Source organism: Heterodontus francisci, chromosome 21 (genome assembly GCF_036365525.1).
Source record: "Heterodontus francisci isolate sHetFra1 chromosome 21, sHetFra1.hap1, whole genome shotgun sequence".
NCBI lineage: Eukaryota > Metazoa > Chordata > Chondrichthyes > Heterodontiformes > Heterodontidae > Heterodontus > Heterodontus francisci.
Window position 1 is genome coordinate 86,013,071 of NC_090391.1, and position 22,552 is coordinate 86,035,622.

The window sequence follows — 22,552 nt, forward strand, 5'->3', positions numbered from 1 at the left end:
GTCCGAAAGCAATGTGCTGCTGGAAGCAGATTGCTGTTTGCTGCCTTACCCCGAGGCCGTAATATCTCCATTCCCTCTGTTAAAAACAAACTCTTACCGCTCACTGAGTAAATGGCGTTCAACGGATTTGCTGGCGGAGGGGAGCGCGCATTGCGCTCGTTCGCTCATTCACAATCACTGGTGGGGGCGGTGCTGTACCGCGCATGCGCTGCATTCGGCAATAGTTTGAAAAACAAAAATCAATCGGAACTTTCTCCAGTTCAGTTTTATCTGATTTTGAGCAATGGAACCGGGACTGTGGGCAAGATTAGAGAAGGTTTCCAGCTGGGAGATGACCCCTTTACCAAGCTCAACTTGAGATCATTCTCTGCACTCTGTTTGCTGTTCATTAGCTCGAATTCTCAAAGTGATCCTCCGACGGAGTCGATGTGTTTGCAGGAATGGGGCAGGAGTTAATATCTGACAGTTGCAGTCAGAGATCAATTTAAGCAGATTATAACTGTCTGTCACTGAGAGTCATAGCGAAGGGTTTGAGCTGAAAGATTACAGAGAGTTCAACAGGGCAGAGAAAGTTACATTTGGGACATAGTGTGCCTCACTCTCTGACACTTTCCCGGACTGTGAGATTAATAATGTGTCTTCCTCTGGCACCATATCAGTGAGAGATGAGATTGTAACGTCTGTTTCCCCAGGCGGATCTTTCGAGATAAAAACGAATCTTACATTTCAGCTTAAAACTCAATAATTACAGGCCAGTCAGTATAACCTCAGTAGTGGGTAAATTATTGAAATCTATTCTGAGAGACAAGATAAACTGTCACTTAGAAAGGCACATACCAACTGAATTGAATTTTTAAAAGGATGTTAGCTGAGGGTGGTACTGTTGATGGATTCCACATGAATTTTAGCAAGGCTCTTGACAGGGTCCCAAAATACAGACTCTTTATAAAATAAAATTTCATGTCATCCAGGGAAATGCACCAAGGTGGATGGAAAATTGCCTCAGTGGCAGGAACAAAGAGTAATTGTTGACGGCTGGTTTTGAGACTGGAGGGCTGTTTCCAGTTGTTTTCCCCAGGGCTCAGTAATGGGTCCCCTGTTTTTTTGATGATCTATATGAACAAGTTGGACATAAATGTTGAGGGACACGATCAAGAAGTTTACAGACGATACCAATATTGGCCGGATGGTAGATAGCGAGGCGGAGTGCAGTGGACTGGTGGAAGATGTTTATGGTCTGGTCAGAAGGGCAGAAACGTGGTGCATAGAATTCAACCCGGAGAGGTGTGACGTGATGCACTTGGGGAGGTGAAACAATGCAAAGGAATACACGATTAATGAGAAAATACTGAGAGGTGCAGAGGGGGTGAGGGACCTTGGAGTAAATGTCCACGGATCCCGGAAGGTAACAGGGCAGGGTGATAATATGGTTATGAAGACATATGGAATCCATTCCTTTATTAGCCGAGGTACAGAATATAAGAGGAGGAAGGGTATGCTGGAACTTTCTCATCATTGGTTAGGCCAGAACTTGAGTTCTGTGTGCCGTTCTGGTCACCTCATTACAGTAACTGCACGAGAGAGGGTACAGAGGAGATTTAAAAGGATGTTGCCGGGACTTAAAAATGCAGCTCTGAGGAAAGATTGGTAAGACTGTGGTTGTTCTCCTTGGAACAGAGAAGGCTGACGGGAGATCTGATTGAAATGTTTAAAATGTTGAAGGGCCTGGATGGAGTGGAGCTGAGAGGTCTATTTACCTCAGCAGAGAGCTCAAAACCTGTCCTGGGAACTCTACATTTAGCGAACAGTTCGACATGAGAATGTGTAGATGTGAATATTGTGTAAGAGAGAGTGTATTAAAGGTGCTGGCGGGTTAGTGTAATGTCACTGTATTTGTGGGACCGGACTCATCGCCGGATTTCCGAGTCACTCTTGTGTCAAGTAACAAGATTTTGCACTCAAAGAAGCACATTGCTCCCCTTCTCATCCCCAAAGTGGGAATTCAGTGTCGTTTCTTTGTTCATTTCAAGATTTCAGTCAAAAAGTGGAGAACATGACAGTTTTCGGGGGAGAGAGCGCCATCAGTGCAGCAATAAAACGGGTTTCAGTCAAAAATGGAGTCTTTACTTCAAGTGCAAACTATTGGACAGCAAGCATTGTCATGTCAGAGAGAGGAAGGATCTAGTCTGGGACTCTGCAGTACCCGAATTTCAGTGGTATTGGAGAGTTTAGGACCAGAGAGAAACACAAAGAGGCAGCAGGAGCCGGTAGTTGACAGCAGGTTGTCTCCGCCCCCGTCCGCTCACTGCCTTTAACTTGCTCAGTGCCGCCACCACCGGCTTCATTTCTGACCCAGTTCTGACTGACAGAGAGAATTTGTGCAGAGTCCCGGACATGACCGATACAGCAGCCGCCGAAACGGCTCTTCCAGCCGCCGCCGCTCAAGTCAAGACTCCGAAGAAGAAGAAAGCGGCTCCCCGGAACAAGTCAGCTGGTCCCACGTTGAGCGAGCAGATCCTCAAGATTTTTGCGGATTGCACCGATCGCAGGGGGACCTCACTGCCCGCCATAAAGAAGGCTCTGGGTAGGAGCGGTGTGGATGTGGGGAAGTTCAGGACCCAAATCAAGCAAAGTATCAGGAGGAATGTGAACAAAGGCTTCCCGGTGCACAGCAGCGGTACGAGCGCATCCGGCTCCTTCAAAATCCCTAAGCAGGGAACCAAGGGAAATGTGGGAAAGAAAGTGAAGTCAGGAGCAGCCAAAAAACCTTTCGAAAAGCAATCAGCAGCCAAGAAATTACCAGTCAAGAAACTAGCAGCCAAGAAATCGGCAGCGAAGAAAGCAGCAGGCAAGAACGTGACCAGCAAGAAGGCGGCAACGCCAAAGAAATCCCCAGGGAAGAAAGCAGCACTTCCGAAAAAGTCTCCTGCAAAGAAGGGCAAAAAACCCAAGAGTGCCACGGGCGGAAAGGAGCTCTAGAAAGTTCAATCATCAAGCGGCAAGACCAAGCCAAAAGCAGCAAAGGCTCAGAAAGCAGCCCCTGGAAAGAAGTGAAACTGCACGGGAAACTTGTAGACATCTGAACCCAAAGGCTCTTCTCAGAGCCACCCACATCACTCAGGAAAGAGCTGATCCCCCTATCACATGATCCCTGTCCCGCCGCCGTGTGCACATTTCACATAGAAATGATGGGAAGTAAACGCAGGATCCCTGGTGACTCGCTGACATACACTACACTCAGCCCGTCCCCCACTCTCTGTAACAAAACAGAGGGATGTCCCGGCCTCACTGTAACTGGGGATATGTTCAGTACAGTCTCAGTTCATGCTCGTTTCACTAATTCAGAGTGTGAGGGTCTAACACAGGAAACTGGCGAGAAATCCCGCGTCACAACTCAAACCCCAATACATGAGTTTCTCTAATTCAGCTGGGGTAAGGTGTTAGTAAACTGATCAATCCGTCTGGGAGGGGAGGTGTGTGGAAACGGGTTGACTTGTGATCGGAAGCACTGTACTTAGGCGGATATATGATCAACTTTTAATTGTTATAGATCCTTATTTAAAAGCTCCGGTTTTCTGTTATCTTTGACAATAAAGGCCGAGTCTGGAAGTTTTGTGCAAAGCTCTGTTGTTGAGAATTTTTTTTTTGAATTGGCGGTTCCAGCAAGTGGGAGGCGGAGCTGGAGGATGAAAATCATTTCTCTGCTCTGTCTGTTACTCAGTTTCCTCTCCGCCCCGCCTCTCACTCTCTGTCCCTTTCTCAGTCAGGTCTGGGCGGGCTGTGTAAAAAAGGTAGCAGAAACAACTCGTTTCTCATTCAGCAGTGATTTGAGTGAAGAAGCGTCATGTCTGGAAGAGGTAAAGGGGGCAAAGGACTGGGCAAAGGCGGAGCAAAGCGGCACCGCAAAGTACATCGTGATAACATCCAGGGCATCACCAAGCCAGCAATCCGCCGCTTGGCTCGCCGTGGTGGAGTGAATCGCATCTCGGGTTTGATCTTTGAGGAGACCCGCGGGGTGCTGAAGGTTTTCCTGGAGGATGTGATCAGAGATGCGGTCACCTACACTGAACACGCCAAGCGCAAGACGGTCACCACTATGGATGTGGTGTACGCTCTGAAACGCCAGGGCCGCACTCTCTATGGGTTCGGCGGCAAAACAAATCCACCCTTTCTACCAAACACAAAGGCTCTTCTAAGAGCCACCCAAAGACTCACAGAGAGAGCAGTGACATGGCAACTTGAATTAATAAGATCAAGTTATCTGAATATTGTTTATCTTTATCAACAACTGCTTTTGTACATCATTTCATTCTCTCAGTAAATTTACATATCACAGATCTTTCACTGTCTTTTTCTCTTCATTATTTATCGAACACGTCATGAATTAAACGGTTGCATTTGTTAATTTATACGTGAAGGTCTGAACTGCCGGCACGAAGCGGAATTTACTGCCGTGATAGTAAGTAATGACTGGCGCCTTGTTCCCACCAGAGACAACTGTTCAAACTGTGTTGGAAGACACAGAGGGAGAATCCAGTACGAAAGAAATAAAGCTACAAGGAGTGAGATTTTATAATTGTTCCCACCAGATTAGGTGTTTTTTAATCTTTGCCTTGTTTGCTCATCTGAAATTGGCGGGCTTTTTGAAATTGATAAAATTTCAGTTTCAGTTACAGTTCAACCAATCAGTGCACAGCATTTCCCGCCGCCCTTTTACTTCCCGGAGCTGGTTTCAAACTTGACTGATGGACGGGGCTGCATCCAATCACAATACTAGTGCGGTCCCTCTACTATCTTAAATAGACAGTCCCTGAGCAGTCTCAACATTTACAGTGTCTTTGTTCCAGATGTTCTACCAGAATGGCCAGAACCAAGCGCGCAAATCGACCGGAGGGAAAGCTCCCCGCAAGAAGCTGGCTACCAAAGCGGCCCGCAAGAGCGCTCCAGCCACGGGCGGAGTGAAGAAGCCTCACCGTTACAGACCCGGCACTGTGGCTCTCCGGGAGATCCACCGCTACCAGAAATCCACTCAGCTGCTCATCCGCAAACTCCCTTTCCAGCGCCTGGTGCGGGAGATCGCGCAGGACTTCAAGGCAGACCTGCGCTTCCAGAGCTCGGCCATCATGGCACTGCAGGAGGCCAGCGAGGCTTACCTTGTGGGGTTCTTTGAGGACACCAACCTGTGCGCCATCCACGCCAAGCGAGTCACCATCATGCCCAAGGACATCCAGCTGGCCCGCCGTATCAGCGGGGAGCGCGCCTAAACTCACCCTGCCCCGAAACTGAGTTTGGCATCAAATAACACAACGGCTCTTTTAAGAGCCACCAAATCGACAAAACAAAGAGCTGCGATCACCTGTTGTCAGAGAAATGTGGTCTGGAGCAGATCATGTTATTAGAGAGCCGATCATTGTGCAAAATCTTTCGTTTGCATCAACGGTAGAATTGCTAAAATCCCTGGCAACTATCACAAGAGGCGAGCAGTTAAATTACCGAATCAAGTACTGAGAAGGCTGAGGGGAGATCTGATTGAAAATGTACAACATTTTGGCGGGACTGGAGAGAGTGGAGGTGAAGAGTCTTAGCAGAGAGGTCTGTGACTGTGCGTCATATGTTTAAAGTGATTGGTAGAAAAATTAGAGGGAAAACGAGGATTTTATTTTCACCTAGAGGGTGGTGGGAGTCTGGAACCCACTGCCTGAAAGGGTAGTTGAGGCAGAGACCCTCAACTCAGACAAAAGGAATCTGGATATGCATCTCAAGTGCTGTAATCTGCAGGGCGACGGACTGAATGTTGGAAGGTGGGATTAGCATAGGTGGGTCGCTTTTCGGCCGACACGATGGGCCAAGTGGCCTCTTTTTGTGCCAATACAAAGCAGCGCTAGCATTATAAAATTGCCGCCTCTCAGACAGCAAGCAGCCCTTTCACAGATAAAGTGGGTGGCTCTGAAAAGAGCCTTTGTGTTCGCAGATTTAAGTCAGGCCGCTTCACTTGCTCTTGGTGCTCGGAGCGCTGGTTTTCTTGGGCAGCAGCACAGCCTGGATATTAGGCAGCACCCCGCCCTGAGTGATGGTCACCCCTCCCAGCAGCCTGTTGAGCTCCTCGTCCTTGCATACTGCCAGCTGGAGGTGTCTGGAGATGATGCGGGTCTTCTAGTTGTCCCGGGCCGCGTTGCCGGCCAGCTCGAGGATTTCAGCTGTCAGATACTCGAGCACAGCAGCCAGATAGACCGGGGCTCCGGCACCCACACGCTCAGCATAGTTCCCCTTTTTAAGGAACCTGTGAACACGGCCCACCGGGAACTGCAGTCCAGCTCGGGAGGAGCGAGACTTGGCCTTGAACCGAGCATTACCACCGGTCTTCCCTCTTCCAGACATTACCACAATCTGACAAACACTTTCAGGAAGAATGCTGAGAACCGCCCACAATAGTCCCATTTATACCTTCGGGAGGAATGGAGTCGGGGGCACTGGTGATTGGTCACTCTGCACTGGGTGTCATTGTACTCTTCATGTGACCAATCAGAGAGCTGCTGAATTCACCAATCCGGAGACGCCAAGGAGATGAGGGTGGAAAATAATGGCGCGAAATTGTCAGACTGAAAACGATTTTTCAAATTTGAAAAGCCCTCCAATATATTTGTAAAACACAGAGCGGCTTCAATATAGATCATCACATTTATAGGTAACTTGGTTTTACCGCAAATATTTTAAAATCTTTTTTATATTGTATTATTCCACATGTGGTAACAATTTACAGATTCGCTTTCACATTCCGCCATCTATTCGGGTTTACTCTCTATCCTTTTTGAAACATTCTATAACCAGCGGACAGAAAGCCTCTTTCACAGCATTCTGTAACCATTTCAGCTCAATGTTCCTAATGATACCGCATCACTGATTATAGATTGATCCCTATTGGTGAGAGACAACAGCGGAGTGTATAATCTTAGTGTCAGGTGTCAAAGAGTGAGACTGAGAGTTCCCACACCACCGGGGTTTCTAGATAATGTACTGATTACTTATTGAGGACAAACTTGATCTCGGGATATGAGTGACTGAGAAATGATGCCTGTGCGTTAAATCAGATTTTATTATCGAAACACAGCAAAGGGGCCGAATATGAACGCGTCCATTAACAAAGCTCACAAATGGTCAGTAATTAATGATCGGGACATTATTAAGTAGAGACAGGAAGATCGCACGGGCAGTGAAACTGTATTAACCAGAATCTGTGGGATTAAAACAGAGATCACAAAGACAGTTAGAAAATACTTGCTAAAAATATCAAAACAAATTGATATTATAGAGATTAATGTTGTAGCTTTTTGAGAGACGTTGTCGGTGGCTCTTAAAGGTCGGAACTCGCATTTTATACACATCCCCAGAGATCTATGTTAATGAAGGATGGGGTGAAAACCGTGTTCGTGATTGGCTGGTTTACAATGAAGTCAATTCTTTTGATTCTGCATTTATCTGATTGCTTACTTTAGATACCCAATCAAATTTAGTGCTCGGCGAAGCCACAATATTTCGCCGCAGTCAGCTCGTCCCTTGCTTTTGCCTGTCACCTATCCACCGATATCCCTGACTTTCTCACTCCCTCTGTTGCTGTCTCTTCAACTGTTTCAGTTCTGTTGGCACCAGTCCGTCACCTTTTTCATTCTGCACGGATCATTCCTCCGCACTTCAGCTTACTCACAGAAGACAAGGTGGCCGAGTGATTAAAACGATGAACTGCTAATCTGTTGCACTCTGCATGCGTGGGTTTGAATTCCATACTCCTTGTTTCTGAATGTTTAAAATAAGAGCACCGGCTTCGTGTTCCATTCGAGTGCGCTGGTTCTTTCTAAACAAGAAATACGGATGTGTACAATAAACACAGTGACGGTGTTGTCGTGGAGTATTGCATCCAGTTCTGCTCATTGGAGGGAACAGAGGAGATTTATCAGAATGTGTGAAGTCAGTAGAGATGGGTTTGTTCTCCATTGAATCAACAACATTCAAACAGTTGAAGAGACAGTTGCAGAGGGAGTCAGAAAGTCAGGGATATTGGTGGATCGGTGACAGGCAAGATCAGTGGACGAGCTGACCGAAGGGAGATTTACAACAAGTGTGAAACATCATGACAAGTGAGACAAGGATAAACAGTTCCCATTAGCTCATTGTACAAGGACATAGTGACAGAAATTGAGGATTTTGGGCAGGAGATTTCGGGCGAACACTGAGTGAGTGGTGATGATCTGGAACTCACTTCCCACAAGGGTGCTGTACTAGAGACAATCAATTACTTCAAGAGATTATTGACACAGCATTTGAAGGAATTAAACTTGCAGAGCTACAGGGATCGACCGGTGGAGTGAGTGTGACTGGATTGCACTGTGGAGAGCTGTCATGGACTCGATGGGCCAAATAGCCTCCTTCGGTGCTGTAAATAACTCTATGTTTACTATTCGTTTCTGACTGAAAACAGATCAGTTTAAAGGCTATTTCAAATCTATAGTTATTCAAAAAAAAGAAGATAAATTTCCGGGAGACGTACATGGATGATGAGAATCATTTTATAAAAATGCATTAACTTGTTCAGTTTTAAAACTGTTTTTTTTTTGTATTTTGTCTGTGTTTAGCTGTGTTTAGCCCATCAGTTCCTGGTCTGTGAGTGTGAGTTTACCTCATTTTATTTCATTCTCTGTTATCTGAGTGTGGGTTCAATCTTTACCCAGAGCACCGTTTGTGAACTGAACTTTACCTATTTCCCTTTTTATTATTATTTAACAAAGATCTGCACACTCTTGTTTCTGACTGTGAACTCATTTATTAGTTTAAAGGACATGTCTTCTTTAACATAAATTTCATTGAAAGAAAATTGAAGTTCAGCATTGTGGGAGATGCACATGGATGATGAGAGTCTTCTGTAAGTTTTAATTTGGAAATCACATTGATCATTTTTAATTTATAAAATGAATCTGTATGATACCAGAATTGAGGTCTGACCTGCAGTAGAGAACTCATGTCAACTGCTTGGAAAGCAGATATTCTCAGCACTATAGCACCATCACTATGTGAGTTTAATGTAGGTAAATAAGTACATTATTCTGTAACATTTATTTTCTGTTATGTGACTATGTCTGGTTCCAGTTCATCATGTCAGCCTCTGGTACTCTGTATGAGGTGGGATTAATGTGGTGTATGTCAGTTTCTGGTACTGCCTGTGAGTGTGAATATATTTCTGTATCCATCAGTCTCTCAAACTGAATGTGAGTGTGGATTAGTTCATTTTTCATCCGTCTCCGTAACTGACAGTGAGAATGTGATTCATTCAATATCTCTGTGTCTCTGGTATTGTTTGTGAATGTGTTGCTTATTCTGTGTTTTTCTGTGACTGGTAGAGTTTGTGAGTGTGGCATTCATTCTGTACCTGTTAGGAAATATTATTGAATGGCATTGTGGACTCAGTGTTTTTTAGGCACTCCTACTCTATGTGAATCAGATTTGTACTGTGTCCATCTGTTTCACGTCATGTAAGTGAGTGTGGGATGCATTATATAGTTGTCAGTATCTGGCTGTGACAGATAGATAGATAGATAGACAGAGAGATAGATATATAGATAGATAGATAGATAGATAGATAGATAGATAGATAGATAGATAGATAGATAGATAGATAGATAGATGGATAGATAGACAGGCAGACAGACAGGCAGACAGATAGATAGATAGATAGATAGACAGACAAACAGACAGACAGACAGACAGATAGATAGATAGACAGACAGATAGACATTTGATCTACAAGGCAGTAAAGGGTTATTGGGACAGCCAGGAAAGTGAAGTTAAGCACAATCAGATCAGCCATGATCATATTAAATGGCAGAGTAGGGTGGAGAGGCCAAATGGCCCACTCTTGGTCATATCTGTTATGTTCTTAAGCTCTTCTCTTACTTGACATGATTGTGGGCCACATTCTGTATCTTTAAATCCCTGGTCCTGTGTGTCAATGTCGGTTCATTCTGAATTTGATAGTCTCTAATACAGAATGTGTGTTTGCAATTCATTCCTTATGTATCTGCCTCTGGGGGATTGTGCAAGTGTGAGATTAATTCTGTATCAGCCAGCATCCGTACTGTGTATGCATGTTGGACCCATTCAGTATATGTAAGTAAGGGGTACTGTGTCTGTATATGTGATTCATTCTCCATCCATTAAGCTCTGGTACCCTGTTTCAGTGTCAGATTCAATTTGCATCTATGTGTCTCTGTGTTGTACGTGTCTCTGTGATCCTACTGTATCCTGTACTTTATATGTACCTCAAGCATTCTGTTGGCTACTGTTTCATAATTTTGTGTATCAATATTTGTCCCTTGTGTTTAATTTAAAATATGGATTAACTATTTCATAGCTGCCTGTTTTATTCAATTCTTGAACATGAGTTGTGAATTGGTTGCCAATTCATAGCTCTGCCAAATTAATTGTGAGTGTTAATCTTTCAATCTGATACATGACCTGGTATGTACAGTCAAATTTATTTGTGTTGTAAAAAAATAGAATGAATACTGTCTGTTTCTGTCTGACCCATAGTGAAATGTTTGGATTTGTTTGTAATGTGTAGCTCAGTTTATATTGTGGGGTACATATTAGGACTTATTTTCTAGCTTTCAATCAGGTAAATTTTGCCTGTTCTAGTTAAGATATCTTATTTGAAATTTGGTCAAATTGGCACAGTGTATGTAAATCTGATAATGAGTGTGTTTTTAGACTGGGTTTGATGTATCTACCAGTCAGCTGCAGTGAAATAGAAGCAACTTCATTCTCTCCTGTTCTGCTTGACTGTTGGATTGAAAATGTGTCTCTTGATCTTGGGATCAGTGTGGGTCTGACTACTTCTTTTGTTTGTTGCAGTGGAAATGATGAGTTGGCTGTGTCACTGTGCTTTGTGAGTGATACTGTATCTATCTACTGTGTGTTGGAACAAGCTGGCTGCTCTCTTCCATGTGTCCAGGAGTCAGGACTTTCATTCTGGTTCCTTCAAATGTTTGCCTGCAGGAAGAAAAAGTAATTCTTATACTTGTAGAAAGGTCAGTGAGAAGAATCACAGAATCATTACAGTGCAGAAGGAGGCCATTTGGCCCATCGTGTTTGCACCGGTTCTCTGAAAGAGCAACTCCCTCAGTTCCATTCACCTGCCTTCTCTATGTGACCCTGCAAATTCTTCCCTTTCATACAACTGTCTAATTCCCTTTTGAATACTTCAGTCAAACCTGCCTCCACCAAATTCTCAGGCAGTGCATTCCAGACCGTAACCACTCGCTGCATAAAAAAGATTTTCCTCATGTACCTTTTGCTACTCTTATCAAATACTTTAAATTTGTGCCCTCTCGTTCTCGATCCTCTCATGAGTTGGAATTGTTATTCTCTATCTACTCTACCCAGATCCCTCATGATTTTGAATACCTCTATCAGATCACCTCTCAGTCTTCTCTTCCCCAAGTCAAACAGTCCTAACTTCTCCAATCTATCTTCATAACTGAAATTCCTCATCCCTGGAACCATACTTGCAAAGTTTCTCTGTACTCTCTCTGATGCCCTCAGGACTTGCCTCATGTGAGGTGCCCAGAATTGGACATCATACTCCAGCTGAGGCTGAATTAGTGTCTTACAGAAGTTCAACATAACTTCCTTGCTCTTGTACTTTATTCCACTATGAATGAAGCCTCGGATGCTGTGTGTTTTATTAAACAAACTCTCAACCTGTCCTGCACTTTCAATGATTTATGCACATACACACCTCAGTCCCTTTGCTCCTGCACCCCCTTTCGAATTGTATCCTTTATTCTATACAATTCCTCCATGTTCTTACTACCAAAATGAATCACCTCAATTTCTTTGCATTGAACTTCATCTGCCACCTGTCTGTCCATTCCACCAACTTGTCTATGTCCTTTTGAAGTTCTACACTATCCACCTCACATTTCACAATGCTTCCAAGTTTCGTATCATCTGCAATCTTTGAAATTGTGCACCAAGGTCTCGGAGATTAACCTATATCAGGAAAAGCAAGGGTCCAAACACTGATCCCTGGGGGAACTCCATCACAACCTTCCTCCAGCCAAAAAACATCCATTAACCACTGCTCTTTGTTTCCTGTAACTCAGGCAATTTTGTATCTCGTTGCGACCGACAATTTTATTGCACGAACTACAAGTTTGCTCACAAGTCTGTTGTGTGGCACTGTATCAAACGCCTTTTGAAAGTCCATGTACAACACATCAACAGCATTGCCCTCATCAACCCTCTTTGTTACCTCCTCAAAAGACTTCAGCAATTTGCTTGAACATGATCTTCCCTGAAGAAATCCCTGCTGCTTTTCCTTAATTAACTCACATTTAGAGTCATAGAGTTCTACAGCACATAACTAGGCCCTTCGGCCCATCATGTACATGCTGGCCATCAAGTACTTAAGTATTCTAATCCCATTTTCCAGCACTTGGCCAGTATCCCTGTATGCTATGGCAGTTCGAATGTTCATCCAAATAATTCTTGAATGTTGTAAGGGTTTCTGCCTCTACCATCTCTTCAGGCAGTGTGATCCACATTCCAAACATCATCTGGGTGAAAATATTTTTCCTCAAAGCCCCTCTAAACCTCCTGTTCCTTACCTTAAATGTATGTCCCCTGGCTATTGACATCTCTGCTCAAGGGGAAAGAACATCTATCCTATCTATGCTCCTCATAATTTTGTTTCCCTCACTCAGGTCCCTCCTCAGCCTTCTCTGCTTTAATAGTCCCTGTGACTATTGATTTTGCCCCTAATAATTTTTTCTCCATCTTTTCCCAACACTGAATTTAAACGAACAGGCCTGTAGTTGATGGGCTTATATTTACACCCTTTTTTGAACAAGCAATTCGGTAGTCCTTTAGCACCACATCCGAGTCTAAGGAGTCTGTGGCCAGATCCTCTGTGATTTCCACCCTCACTTCCCTCAGTTTCCTTAGATGCATCTCATCTGGCTCTGGTGCTTTATCCTCTTTAAGTACAGACAGACTATCTAACATTTCTACTTTATCAATTTTAAAACCCTTTAATATCTGACTTATCTCCTCTTTTAACATTACCAAGGAAGAAGATGCAACCCAGCCAAAGACAGATGCAAAGTATTCCTTTAATACCTCAGCTATGCCCTCTGCCTCCATGTGTAAATCCACGTTTTGGTCCCTAATCGGCCGCACTCCACCTTTTACCACCTTTTTAACTATTTATATGCTTTTAGAAAACGTTGAGATTTCCTTCAATGCTCGCTGGCAATCTCATTTCATGTTCTCTCATTGCTTCTCCTATTTGTTTTTTCACTTCCCCTCTGGACCTTCTATATTCAGCCTGGTTCATACTATTATTTCCTACCTTGCATCTCTCAGAAGCACACTTTTTCTTCTTTATCTTAATCTCTACTTCTTTTGCCATCCAATGAGTTCTGGATTTGTTTGTTTTAATTTTCCACTTCAAGGGAACATTAATCGACTGTGCCCGAACTATCTCTTCTTTGAAGGTAACCCAATGTACGTCTACCAGTGTTACTGCCAGCTTTAGACTCCAATTTATTCGCCCCAGTTCCATCCTTACCCCATTGAAGTTGACATTCCCCCAGTTAATTAATCTTACCTTGGATTTCTCTTTGTCCTTTTCCATAGTCAACCTAAACCTTATGAGACAATGATCACTATCCCTTAAATGCACTCCTAATGATACTTGATCCACTTGGCCCACCTCATTCCTAAGCAGTGCCTCCTTTATCGTTGGACTAGCAACATACTGTTGTAGAAAATTTTCCTGAACATACTCTCGGAACTCTTGCCCCTCACTGCCCTTTACACTACTATTATCCCAGTCTATGTTTGGATAATTAAACTCTTCCATTATAACTACCCTACAATTTTTGCACCATGCTGTAATTTCCTTGCAAATTTGATTTTCCATGTCCTACCCACCAGCTGGTGGCCTATAGACAACACCGAGCAATGTAACTGCAGCGTTTTTGTTCCTTAGTTCTCGCTAAATTGATTCTGTCCTCGACCCCTCTGGGACATCCTTTTTCTCCAGCACTGAAATACTCTCCTTAATCAAAACTGACACCCCTCCCCCTTTATTCCCGTTCATGTTTTTCCCGGAACACCTTGTATCCAGGAATATTTAACACCCAGTCCTGTCCTTCTTTGAGCCAGGTCTCTGTTAGAGCCTATTTTTCATCTTATTTCCACATGACAATCTCCGCCTGTACCTCACCAGTCTTATTAACCACACTGCGTGTGTTCACATACATGTACCCTGATTCAGACTGTATTAATTTCTCCCTTATTCTGACCCCATCTGATAGCCTATTATTCCCTACTGTTGTGTTATCAGTCTCGCCCAGTGTTCTGGACATCGCGGTATTCCTCTCTAATACCTGCAGCTGGTTCCCACACCCCTGACAATGAACTGACATGATACAAAAGTGATCAATGTAATCTTTTCAATAATAATCGTTATGAACAATCGGAAACGGAAAACCAGCAACTTAAACAGTAGCTGTCTCCTGTAGCACTCTGCTTCTGCTTCCCACCTGTTTGCAGCGGTTGTGCAACAGTTTGTGACATTCAGAAACAACCCATGCCCCTCACCGCTCCATGAATCGGACTACCCAATGAAGTAGTGACGTCTCCCTTCCCCCTGCTCACTCCATGTTCCGAGACCAGTTTCTGCTCCACAGTGCACATTGCAAACAGTCCCCGATTCCAGCTGAGCTTCCCCAAAATTCAATGCTAATCTCTGAGCACATCCGCACAAGCTCCCAAACCTGGTGTTGCTGCAGCAAGCAGATGCTGTTTGTTCACTGACCCCGGGAACCAGATGTTTCCTTTCGCTGCTGATCGAAACAATCTTCCGCTCACTCGCTGAATGGAGCTCACAGGCAGAGCTGGGGGAGGGGTGCGCATGACGTCTTCGCCTCATGATGACGTCATAGTGGGCTGGGTTATATCGCGCGTGTGCAGATCTCTGCAACAATTCAGCTTCAAAACTCAATGGGAACTTTGGTCACTGACCCGAAACGTTAACTCTGCTTCTCTTTCCACAGATGCTGCCAGACCTGCTGAGTGGTTCCAGCATTTCTTGTTATTGTTAATTAAATGGTGTGTTATATGTATGTTCACAAAAGAAAGGGGTGAAGTTAATATCCCGATATAGGAGGAGCGCAGAGTTATTGTATAGGATAAAAACGTTCTGGATAGGTTGACATCTCTTTAAGTTAATAAGTCCAGAAGGGAAATATCCCATATTAGTGAGGGAGATACCAGAAGCTCTGAGCAAAATCTTTGAATATGGAAGGTGTGCCAGGTGACTGAAGGATTACACTCCTGTTCTGGAAAGGAGAAGGAAAAATCTGGTAACCAAGACCATTATTTTTGACAACATTGGTGAATTAATAAAGGACAACCGGTACGGATTTGCTAAGGGCAAATCATGTGCAACTAACCTGATTGAATTCTTGTGGTTGAAGTTACTGAAGGTAGTACAGTAATTATTGGATATATGCTCTTCCAAAGGCATTCGATCAAGTAGTGAATAACAGACTTACATGGAGAATAGAAATGCATGTTAAAAATTGACACTGGCATCCTGAGATGGTAGTTGGTTAACGGATAGGAGGTTATTCTGTGACCTTGTCTTATTTACACCATCTCCTTTGTTATCTCTTGCCCCACCCCCACTTTACTTGCATATAACCTTTTACAATTCTAATATTTGCTCGTTCTGAAGTCGGGTAACAGATCTGAAACGTTAACTCTGCTTCTATCTCCACAGATGCTGCCAGACCTGCTGAGTATTTCCAGCATTTCTTGTTTTTATTTCAGATTTCCGGCATCCGCAGTATTTTGCATTTATCTTAGAGATTAGTAGTGAACTGATCCTTTCTGCTGACTGGGCAGAACTATGCAGTGGGGTGTTGCAGAAAACTGTACGAAGAACATTACTTCGATCGGGCCCACAATGTCGAAGTTTGAGGATGACAGAATACATAGCAATGTATGCAAATAGTAAAGAGCTGTAAGTTTCAGGTAGATGTTACCTGAACAGAGGTGAGACAGAGAATACCCAACCCGTCTCACCTTTAGATTACTGACCAAGATAGACCTACAAGGTACAAACTCAAGTTATGTGACCAAGTCAGAGAGTTTATTAGGTTTAACAAAGATGCACAAAGTTAATATTTAACAAGGCAATGGTATGCAGTAACACACAACACCCGTTCATGTTTCTGTGCTTGCTGCCGCACGGACTTCTCTCCTTCTTCTTCCCTTGCTGTGTTTTCTTAACTGTATTCTATCTTCTCCTTCCAAGTGCTAACGATCTTCTGTTGACCCCTATCTAAGTGTGATGACGATGTCCTGCAACACCCTTTCTTTTATCCTTTTTGTGGTGCAAGGATGTTACCATATTAGTTTTGAATTGTTCTAAGTGTCCTAATTGGTCCAGGTTGACATCATTGTTTGACACGAGTTAGTTAATAGTTGAATCTACACACATTACAGATGCTTCCCGATTCTTTCTATTTTAGCAAGGATCCTAAAGGTTACATTCTTGCTGATTCTTTAATACTGCCTTTATCTCTTCTCGCTCCCTGCAAGGAGTGCTGGTGTCTCTCCCATTGTTCTCACACAAAGGTTTAAACAAAGTATAGCCTTGAAAACAACGGCAATTTGAACATCTAAATGGGATCATCTCCCGGCTTTCTAGGTTATAGATTCCCGCCACCCCGCCCCACCCTCCCTCCACCCTAACCCCATGTTCAGTTTCATTGTTCACACATTGATGAGGGTGAAATGGGGAAAGTTCCCATTGAGTATTGTTGCAGAGAGCTGCGCACGCGCGATATAGCCCCGCCCACCTTGACGTCATCGTGAGGTTCTGAGCGCATGCGCTCCCCTTCCACCAACATTGTCTCTGAGCGTCATTCAGTGAGTGAGCGGAAGATTGTTGAAATCAGCTGCGAATGGAGACATCCGGGTCCCGGGGTAAGTGAACAAACAACATCTGCTTCCAGCAGCAACACCAGGTTTGGGACCGAGTCTGCAGATGTGTTCAGAGATTAACATTGAATAGCGGGAAGTTCAGCGGGAGTCGGGGACTGTGTGGAATGTACACTAGAGCCCTGGATACCCGAATCCAACCCGAGCGGGACCCGAGCACATGTGTCCGCCTCGGCTCGGGCCCAGCTTGCTGCTCCGGCTTTCGGGCTCGGGTCCAGTTCGGGTTCGGGTCGGACACACTGGGTCAGTCTCTGCTGGTCAGTATTGAGATTTTAAAAAAACTGACCGGAGCTGGGAGTCCAGGTCGGAATTGAGTCTGCGCAGTGAGCCGGTGCCGACACTTTGCCCTCATCACGCATGCGGTGTAGCGTCTTGCAGATTGGGTGTCAGGAAGGTAAGTGAAGGGATGGTCGGGTCGGGCTCGGGTCCGCTGTGGTTTGGTTAGGTACTGTGTGTGTGTGGACCAGAGTCCTGACAGTGAACAGGTTATATTTTTAATACAAATACTGTATATTTTATAATCATTTTGTAATAATTAATCACTCTTTGCATTTCAGCTGCTCACTGGATAAACTTGCAGCAAGTATTTCAACCTGTAAAGCAGGAGTCTACATAATGTATAATGATATTTACTGAGCCTTCGGGTAATCGCTGTGTTTATTTTAAGCAATACAGATACTGGTACAGTGTGGCACAACTCCATGGGTTTCTGTTTAACTCATGACCAAACAATCACTGACTTTGTGGCTCCAATCTTCATCTTTTTAAACAACCTGTCAAGTCCAATTAATACTGCATTTGTCCGACCCGAGCCCAAGAGCTCGACCCGGAAGAGTGACCAACCCAAACCTGACACATGTCGTCAAGTCCTGTTGGGTTCGGGTCTGCAAGCAGGCCTTTAGCAGGTACTGGTCCTGGGACATGGAGTGAGTCTGGGGAAAGAGAGAGGTATTTCTCAGGCAGTGTCTGGACAGGGTGAGAGAGACAGAATGAGAAGAACTTACTATTGAAAATCATTGCTGCTTTCTGTCTCCAAACTGTAATGAATGTTCCTGGTTCAGATCCATATTCTCTCTGTTCATTGTTATTGGACAGTGAACAGCAGAAAAACATGGCTGCACTATAACGATGCGGCGGTTTTTTAAAGACTAGGTGAGAAGTTTAAGGACACATTTTAAACAGTGTCTGCTTGTTTTCCCTTCAACAATAGGACTTGGAAGTAGAAATATGACATAAAGCCTGCCTGCCTGACCCAAACACGACTAGCTCCGACTACATCTGTCCAAAGGTGATTTTACACTACAGGACACTATGGATGTAAAACAAATGCTGTCTACTGGAGAATGTTCAGCAGCGGAAAGTCCTGTAGCTGGAAAACGTAAATCTTCTGTGTGGGAACATTTCAATGTTGTTGTTTTCCGCAATAGTAAAAGTTCAAGTGGATTTGTACAATGTAAATCTTGCAAACTTCTACTAAAATATCACAGCAAAAAGACAGGAAATTCATATTTGCAGCGGCACACTGTAAAAGGATGTACTAGACCCACAGCAGAGCCAAGTCGGTCAGACTTAACTTCCTTTGTGCGGACAAGAAAAAAAAACATACCCACTCACAAGAAATCAGAAATTATAGACAAATGCGTCAGTTTCTGTTGCAAAGATATTCGATCTTTCCAAACTGTTTCTGGTGAAGGGTTTGTTGAACTAGCACAAGAGCTTATCAATGTGGGTGCGACATACGATCAAGTATCAGCATCAAGTGTGTTACCAAATCCAAGTACAGTTTCAAGAAGGTGCCGTGATGTGGTCGAAGAAAAGAGAAAACAACTAATCTCTCAAATTACTGACATACTGAAGGATGTGAATGTGGGAATGACAACTGACATGTGGACGGACGACTACAATAAAATCCATTATATTTCGATAACTTGTCATTACATCACAGTAGATTTTAAACTTCATGCCAAAGTTTTAACAACAGCAATGTTTCCACTGGAGGACGGCAAAACTGGTGGAAACATCAGGCAGGCGATTTTAAATCTGCTGTTGAATACATTTGGATTCGACCCAGCAAATTTACATAAACTAGTATGGGTGACAGATCAAGGCACTAACATAGTGTTTTCTCTTCGACCATATCAACGTCTGGATTGTCAGGGCCATGTATAGAACACGGTCCTTCAACATTCACTTGATCCAAAGGAATTAGTTTCTGAAGCTCCGGATGTTGTAGAAACTATACATCATGCCAAAGACTTGGTGACATATATTAAACAGTCTGGTCTTGCTGCACAGTTGTCCAAAACTTTAAATCCAATGCAAGAAACGAGGTACAGTGCTGTGTATCTGACACTGAATTCAATTCAGGATATTTATCATGAGCTGCACGAGAAACTGGAACAGCGTGGGGAAAGCTGCAGGCTGGAAAATATCACCCCTGATGTCTTGCAGTTTTTGGTGGATTTCCTCCGACCATTTTATGAAGCTCAGAGGGAACTTGAGGGAGACCAATATCCTACATTGAACGTGGTAATTCCGTGGTTTGAGAAACTTAAACGTCTCTGTTTGCCACTGTCTTTCGACACTCCAACGCAAGCAGTTGTCAGGGAACGGCACAGACAGTGGCTTCTGAAGAAAGTTAAAATAAACGACGAGCACAAGATAGCAACATTTCTCTGGCCTAAATTTAATCAGCTACGAATGTTATCCAGCCATGACAGGGAAGAAGTTTATTCTGAAGTGCGCAGACTTTTCAATAATATTAAAACAGAAGTCCCGGTGAAGGAAACGACAATGGTTGATAATGAAACTACAGCTGCCAAAAAAGCAACGACTGCATTTGCTGAATGGGAGAATGTTCATGAATAAATAGACTCAGATAGGAGGTTCTGTGGGAACGAGAGAGACTCACGGTTGGTATGTTGCCTCCCAGGTGCCAGGGTTCGTGATGTCTCGGATCGTGTTTTTGGGATCCTTAATGGGGAGGGGGAGCAGCCCCAAGTCGTGGTCCACATAGGCACCAACGACATAGGTAGGAAGAGAGATGGGGATTTAAGACAGAAATTTAGGGAGCTAGGGTGGAAGCTTAGAGCGAGAACAAACAGAGTTGTTATCTCTGGGTTGTTTCCGGTGCCACGTGATAGCGAAGCGAGGAATAGGGAGAGAGAGGAGTTGAATACGTGGCTGCAGGGATGGTGCAGGAGGGAGGGTTTTGGTTTCCTGGATAATTGGGGCTCTTTCTGGGGTAGGTGGGACCTCTACAAACAGGATGGTCTTCACCTGAACCAGAGGGGTACCAATATCCTGGGGGGGAGGTTTGCTAGTGCTCTTCGGGGGGGTTTAAACTAATTCAGCAGGGGAATGGGAACCTAAATTGTAGTGCCAGTGTACAGGATGTTGAGAGTAGTGAGGTCAGGGATATGGTTACAAGGACGCAAGAGGGCACTGGCAAGCAAGAACCTGGTTTAAAGTGTGTCTATTTCAACGCCAGGAGCATCCGGAATAAGGTGGGTGAGCTTGCAGCATGGGTTGGTACCTGGGATCTCGATGTAGTGGCCATTTCGGAGACATGGGTAGAGCAGGGGCAGGAATGGATGTTGCAGATTCCGGGATTTAGATGTTTCAGTAAGAACAGAGAAGATGGTAAAAGAGGGGGGGGGGGGGTGGGGTGTGGCATTGTTAATCAAGGAGAGTATTACAGCGACAGAAAGGACGTTTGAGGACTCGGCTACTGAGGTAGTATGGGCTGAGGTTAGAAACAGGAGAGGTGAGGTTACCCTGTTGGGAGTCTTTTATAGACCTCCGAATAGTTCCAGAGATGTAGAGGAAAGGATAGCGAAGATGATTCTCGACAGGGGCGAGAGTAACAGGGTAGTTGTTATGGGGGACTTTAACTTTCCAAATATCGACTGGAAATACAATAGTTCGAGTACTTTAGATGGGTCAGTTTTTGTCCAGTGTGTGCAGGAGGGTTTTCTGACACAGTATGTAGACAGGCCAACCAGGGGCGATGCCACATTGGATTTGGTACTGGGAAATGAACCCGGCCAGGTGTTAGATTTAGATGTAGGTGAGCACTTTGGTGATAGTGATCACAATTCGGTTAGGTTTACCTTAGCGATGGGCAGGGACAGGTATATACCGCAGGGCAAGAATTATAACTGGGGGAAAGGAAATTATGATGCGATTAGGCAAGATTTAGGATGTGTAGGATGGGGAAGGAAACTGCAGGGGATGGGAACAATCGAAATGTGGAGCTTATTCAAGGAGCAGCTACTGCGTGTCCTTGATAAGTATGTACCTGTGAGGCAGGAAGGAAGTTGTCGTGCGAGGGAGCCGTGGTTTACTAAAGAAGTTGAAGCACTTGTCAAGAGGAAGAAGAAGGCTTATGTTAGGATGAGACGTGAAGGCTCAGTTAGGGCGCTTGAGAGCTACAAGCGAGCCAGGAAGGATCTAAAGGGAGAACTAAGAAGAGCAAGGAGAGGACACGAGAAGTCATTGGTGGATCGGATCAGGGAAAACCCTAAGGCTTTCTATAGGTATATCAGGAATAAAAGAATGACTAGAGTTAGATTAGGGCCAATCAAGGATAGTAGTGGGAAGTTGTGTGTGGAATCAGAGGAGATAGGGGAAGTGTTAAATGAATATTTTGCGTCAGTATTTACAGTAGAGAAAGAAAATGTTGTTGAGAATACTGAGATTCAGGCTACGAGGCTAGATGGGATTGAGGTTCACAAGGAGGAGGTGTTAGCCATTTTGGAAAGTGTGAAAATAGATAAGTCCCCTGGGCCAGATGGGATTTATCCTAGGATTCTCTGGGAAGCTAGGGAGGAGATTGCAGAGCCTTTGTCCTTGATCTTTATGTCGTCATTGTCGACAGGAATAGTGCCGGAAGACTGGAGGATTGCAAATGTTGTCCCCTTGTTCAAGAAGGGGAGTAGAGACAGCCCTGGTAATTATAGACCTGTGAGCCTTACTTCGGTTGTGGGTAAAATGTTGGAAAAGGTTATAAGAGACAGGATTTATAATCATCTTGAAAAGAATAAGTACATTAGAGATAGTCAGCACGGTTTTGTGACGGGTAGGTCGTGCCTCACAAACCTTATTGGGTTTTTCGAGAAGGTGACCAAACAGGTGGATGAGGGTAAAGCAGTGGATGTGGTGTATATGGATTTCAGTAAGGCGTTTGATAAGGTTCCCCACGGTAGGCTATTGCAGAAAATACGCAAGTATGGGGTTGAAGGTGATTTAGAGCTTTGGATCAGAAATTGGCTAGCTGAAAGAAGACAGAGGGTGGTGGTTGATGGCAAATGTTCATCCTGGAGTTTAGTTACTAGTGGTGTACCGCAAGGATCTGTTTTGGGGCCACTGCTGTTTGTCATTTTTATAAATGACCTGGAAGAGGGTGTAGAAGGGTGGGTTAGTAAATTTGCAGATGACACTAAGGTCGGTGGAGTTGTGGATAGTGCCGAAGGATGTTGTCGGGTAC

The 22,552-nt window shown here is 44.2% G+C and overlaps 2 protein-coding genes across 2 annotated transcripts; both read left to right on the forward strand.

The window, feature by feature from the left end:
- Positions 1-1,135: 1,135 nt before the first annotated feature.
- LOC137381185 (histone H1-like) lies at positions 1,136-2,979 on the forward strand. The gene is made up of 2 exons (XM_068053566.1): positions 1,136-1,235; positions 2,432-2,979. The coding sequence occupies exons 1-2, from the start codon at positions 1,136-1,138 to the stop codon at positions 2,977-2,979; spliced, it is 648 nt and encodes a 215-aa protein (XP_067909667.1).
- An 865-nt stretch (positions 2,980-3,844) lies between these two features.
- LOC137381186 (histone H3-like) lies at positions 3,845-5,264 on the forward strand. The gene is made up of 2 exons (XM_068053567.1): positions 3,845-3,907; positions 4,848-5,264. The coding sequence occupies exons 1-2, from the start codon at positions 3,845-3,847 to the stop codon at positions 5,262-5,264; spliced, it is 480 nt and encodes a 159-aa protein (XP_067909668.1).
- The last annotated feature ends 17,288 nt before the right edge of the window (positions 5,265-22,552 follow it).

What these genes read in the sequence shown, in the direction of transcription:
- LOC137381185 (XM_068053566.1), top strand. Translation starts at nt 1,136, where the DNA reads ATGTTGAGGGACACGATCAAGAAGTTTACAGACGATACCAATATTGGC. An exon ending in ACTGGTGGAAGATGTTTATG is followed by an intron (nt 1,236 to 2,431) that starts GTCTGGTCAGAA and finishes CGGCTCTTCCAG; the next exon opens with CCGCCGCCGCTCAAGTCAAG.
- LOC137381186 (XM_068053567.1), top strand. Translation starts at nt 3,845, where the DNA reads ATGTCTGGAAGAGGTAAAGGGGGCAAAGGACTGGGCAAAGGCGGAGCA. An exon ending in GAGCAAAGCGGCACCGCAAA is followed by an intron (nt 3,908 to 4,847) that starts GTACATCGTGAT and finishes TCTTTGTTCCAG; the next exon opens with ATGTTCTACCAGAATGGCCA.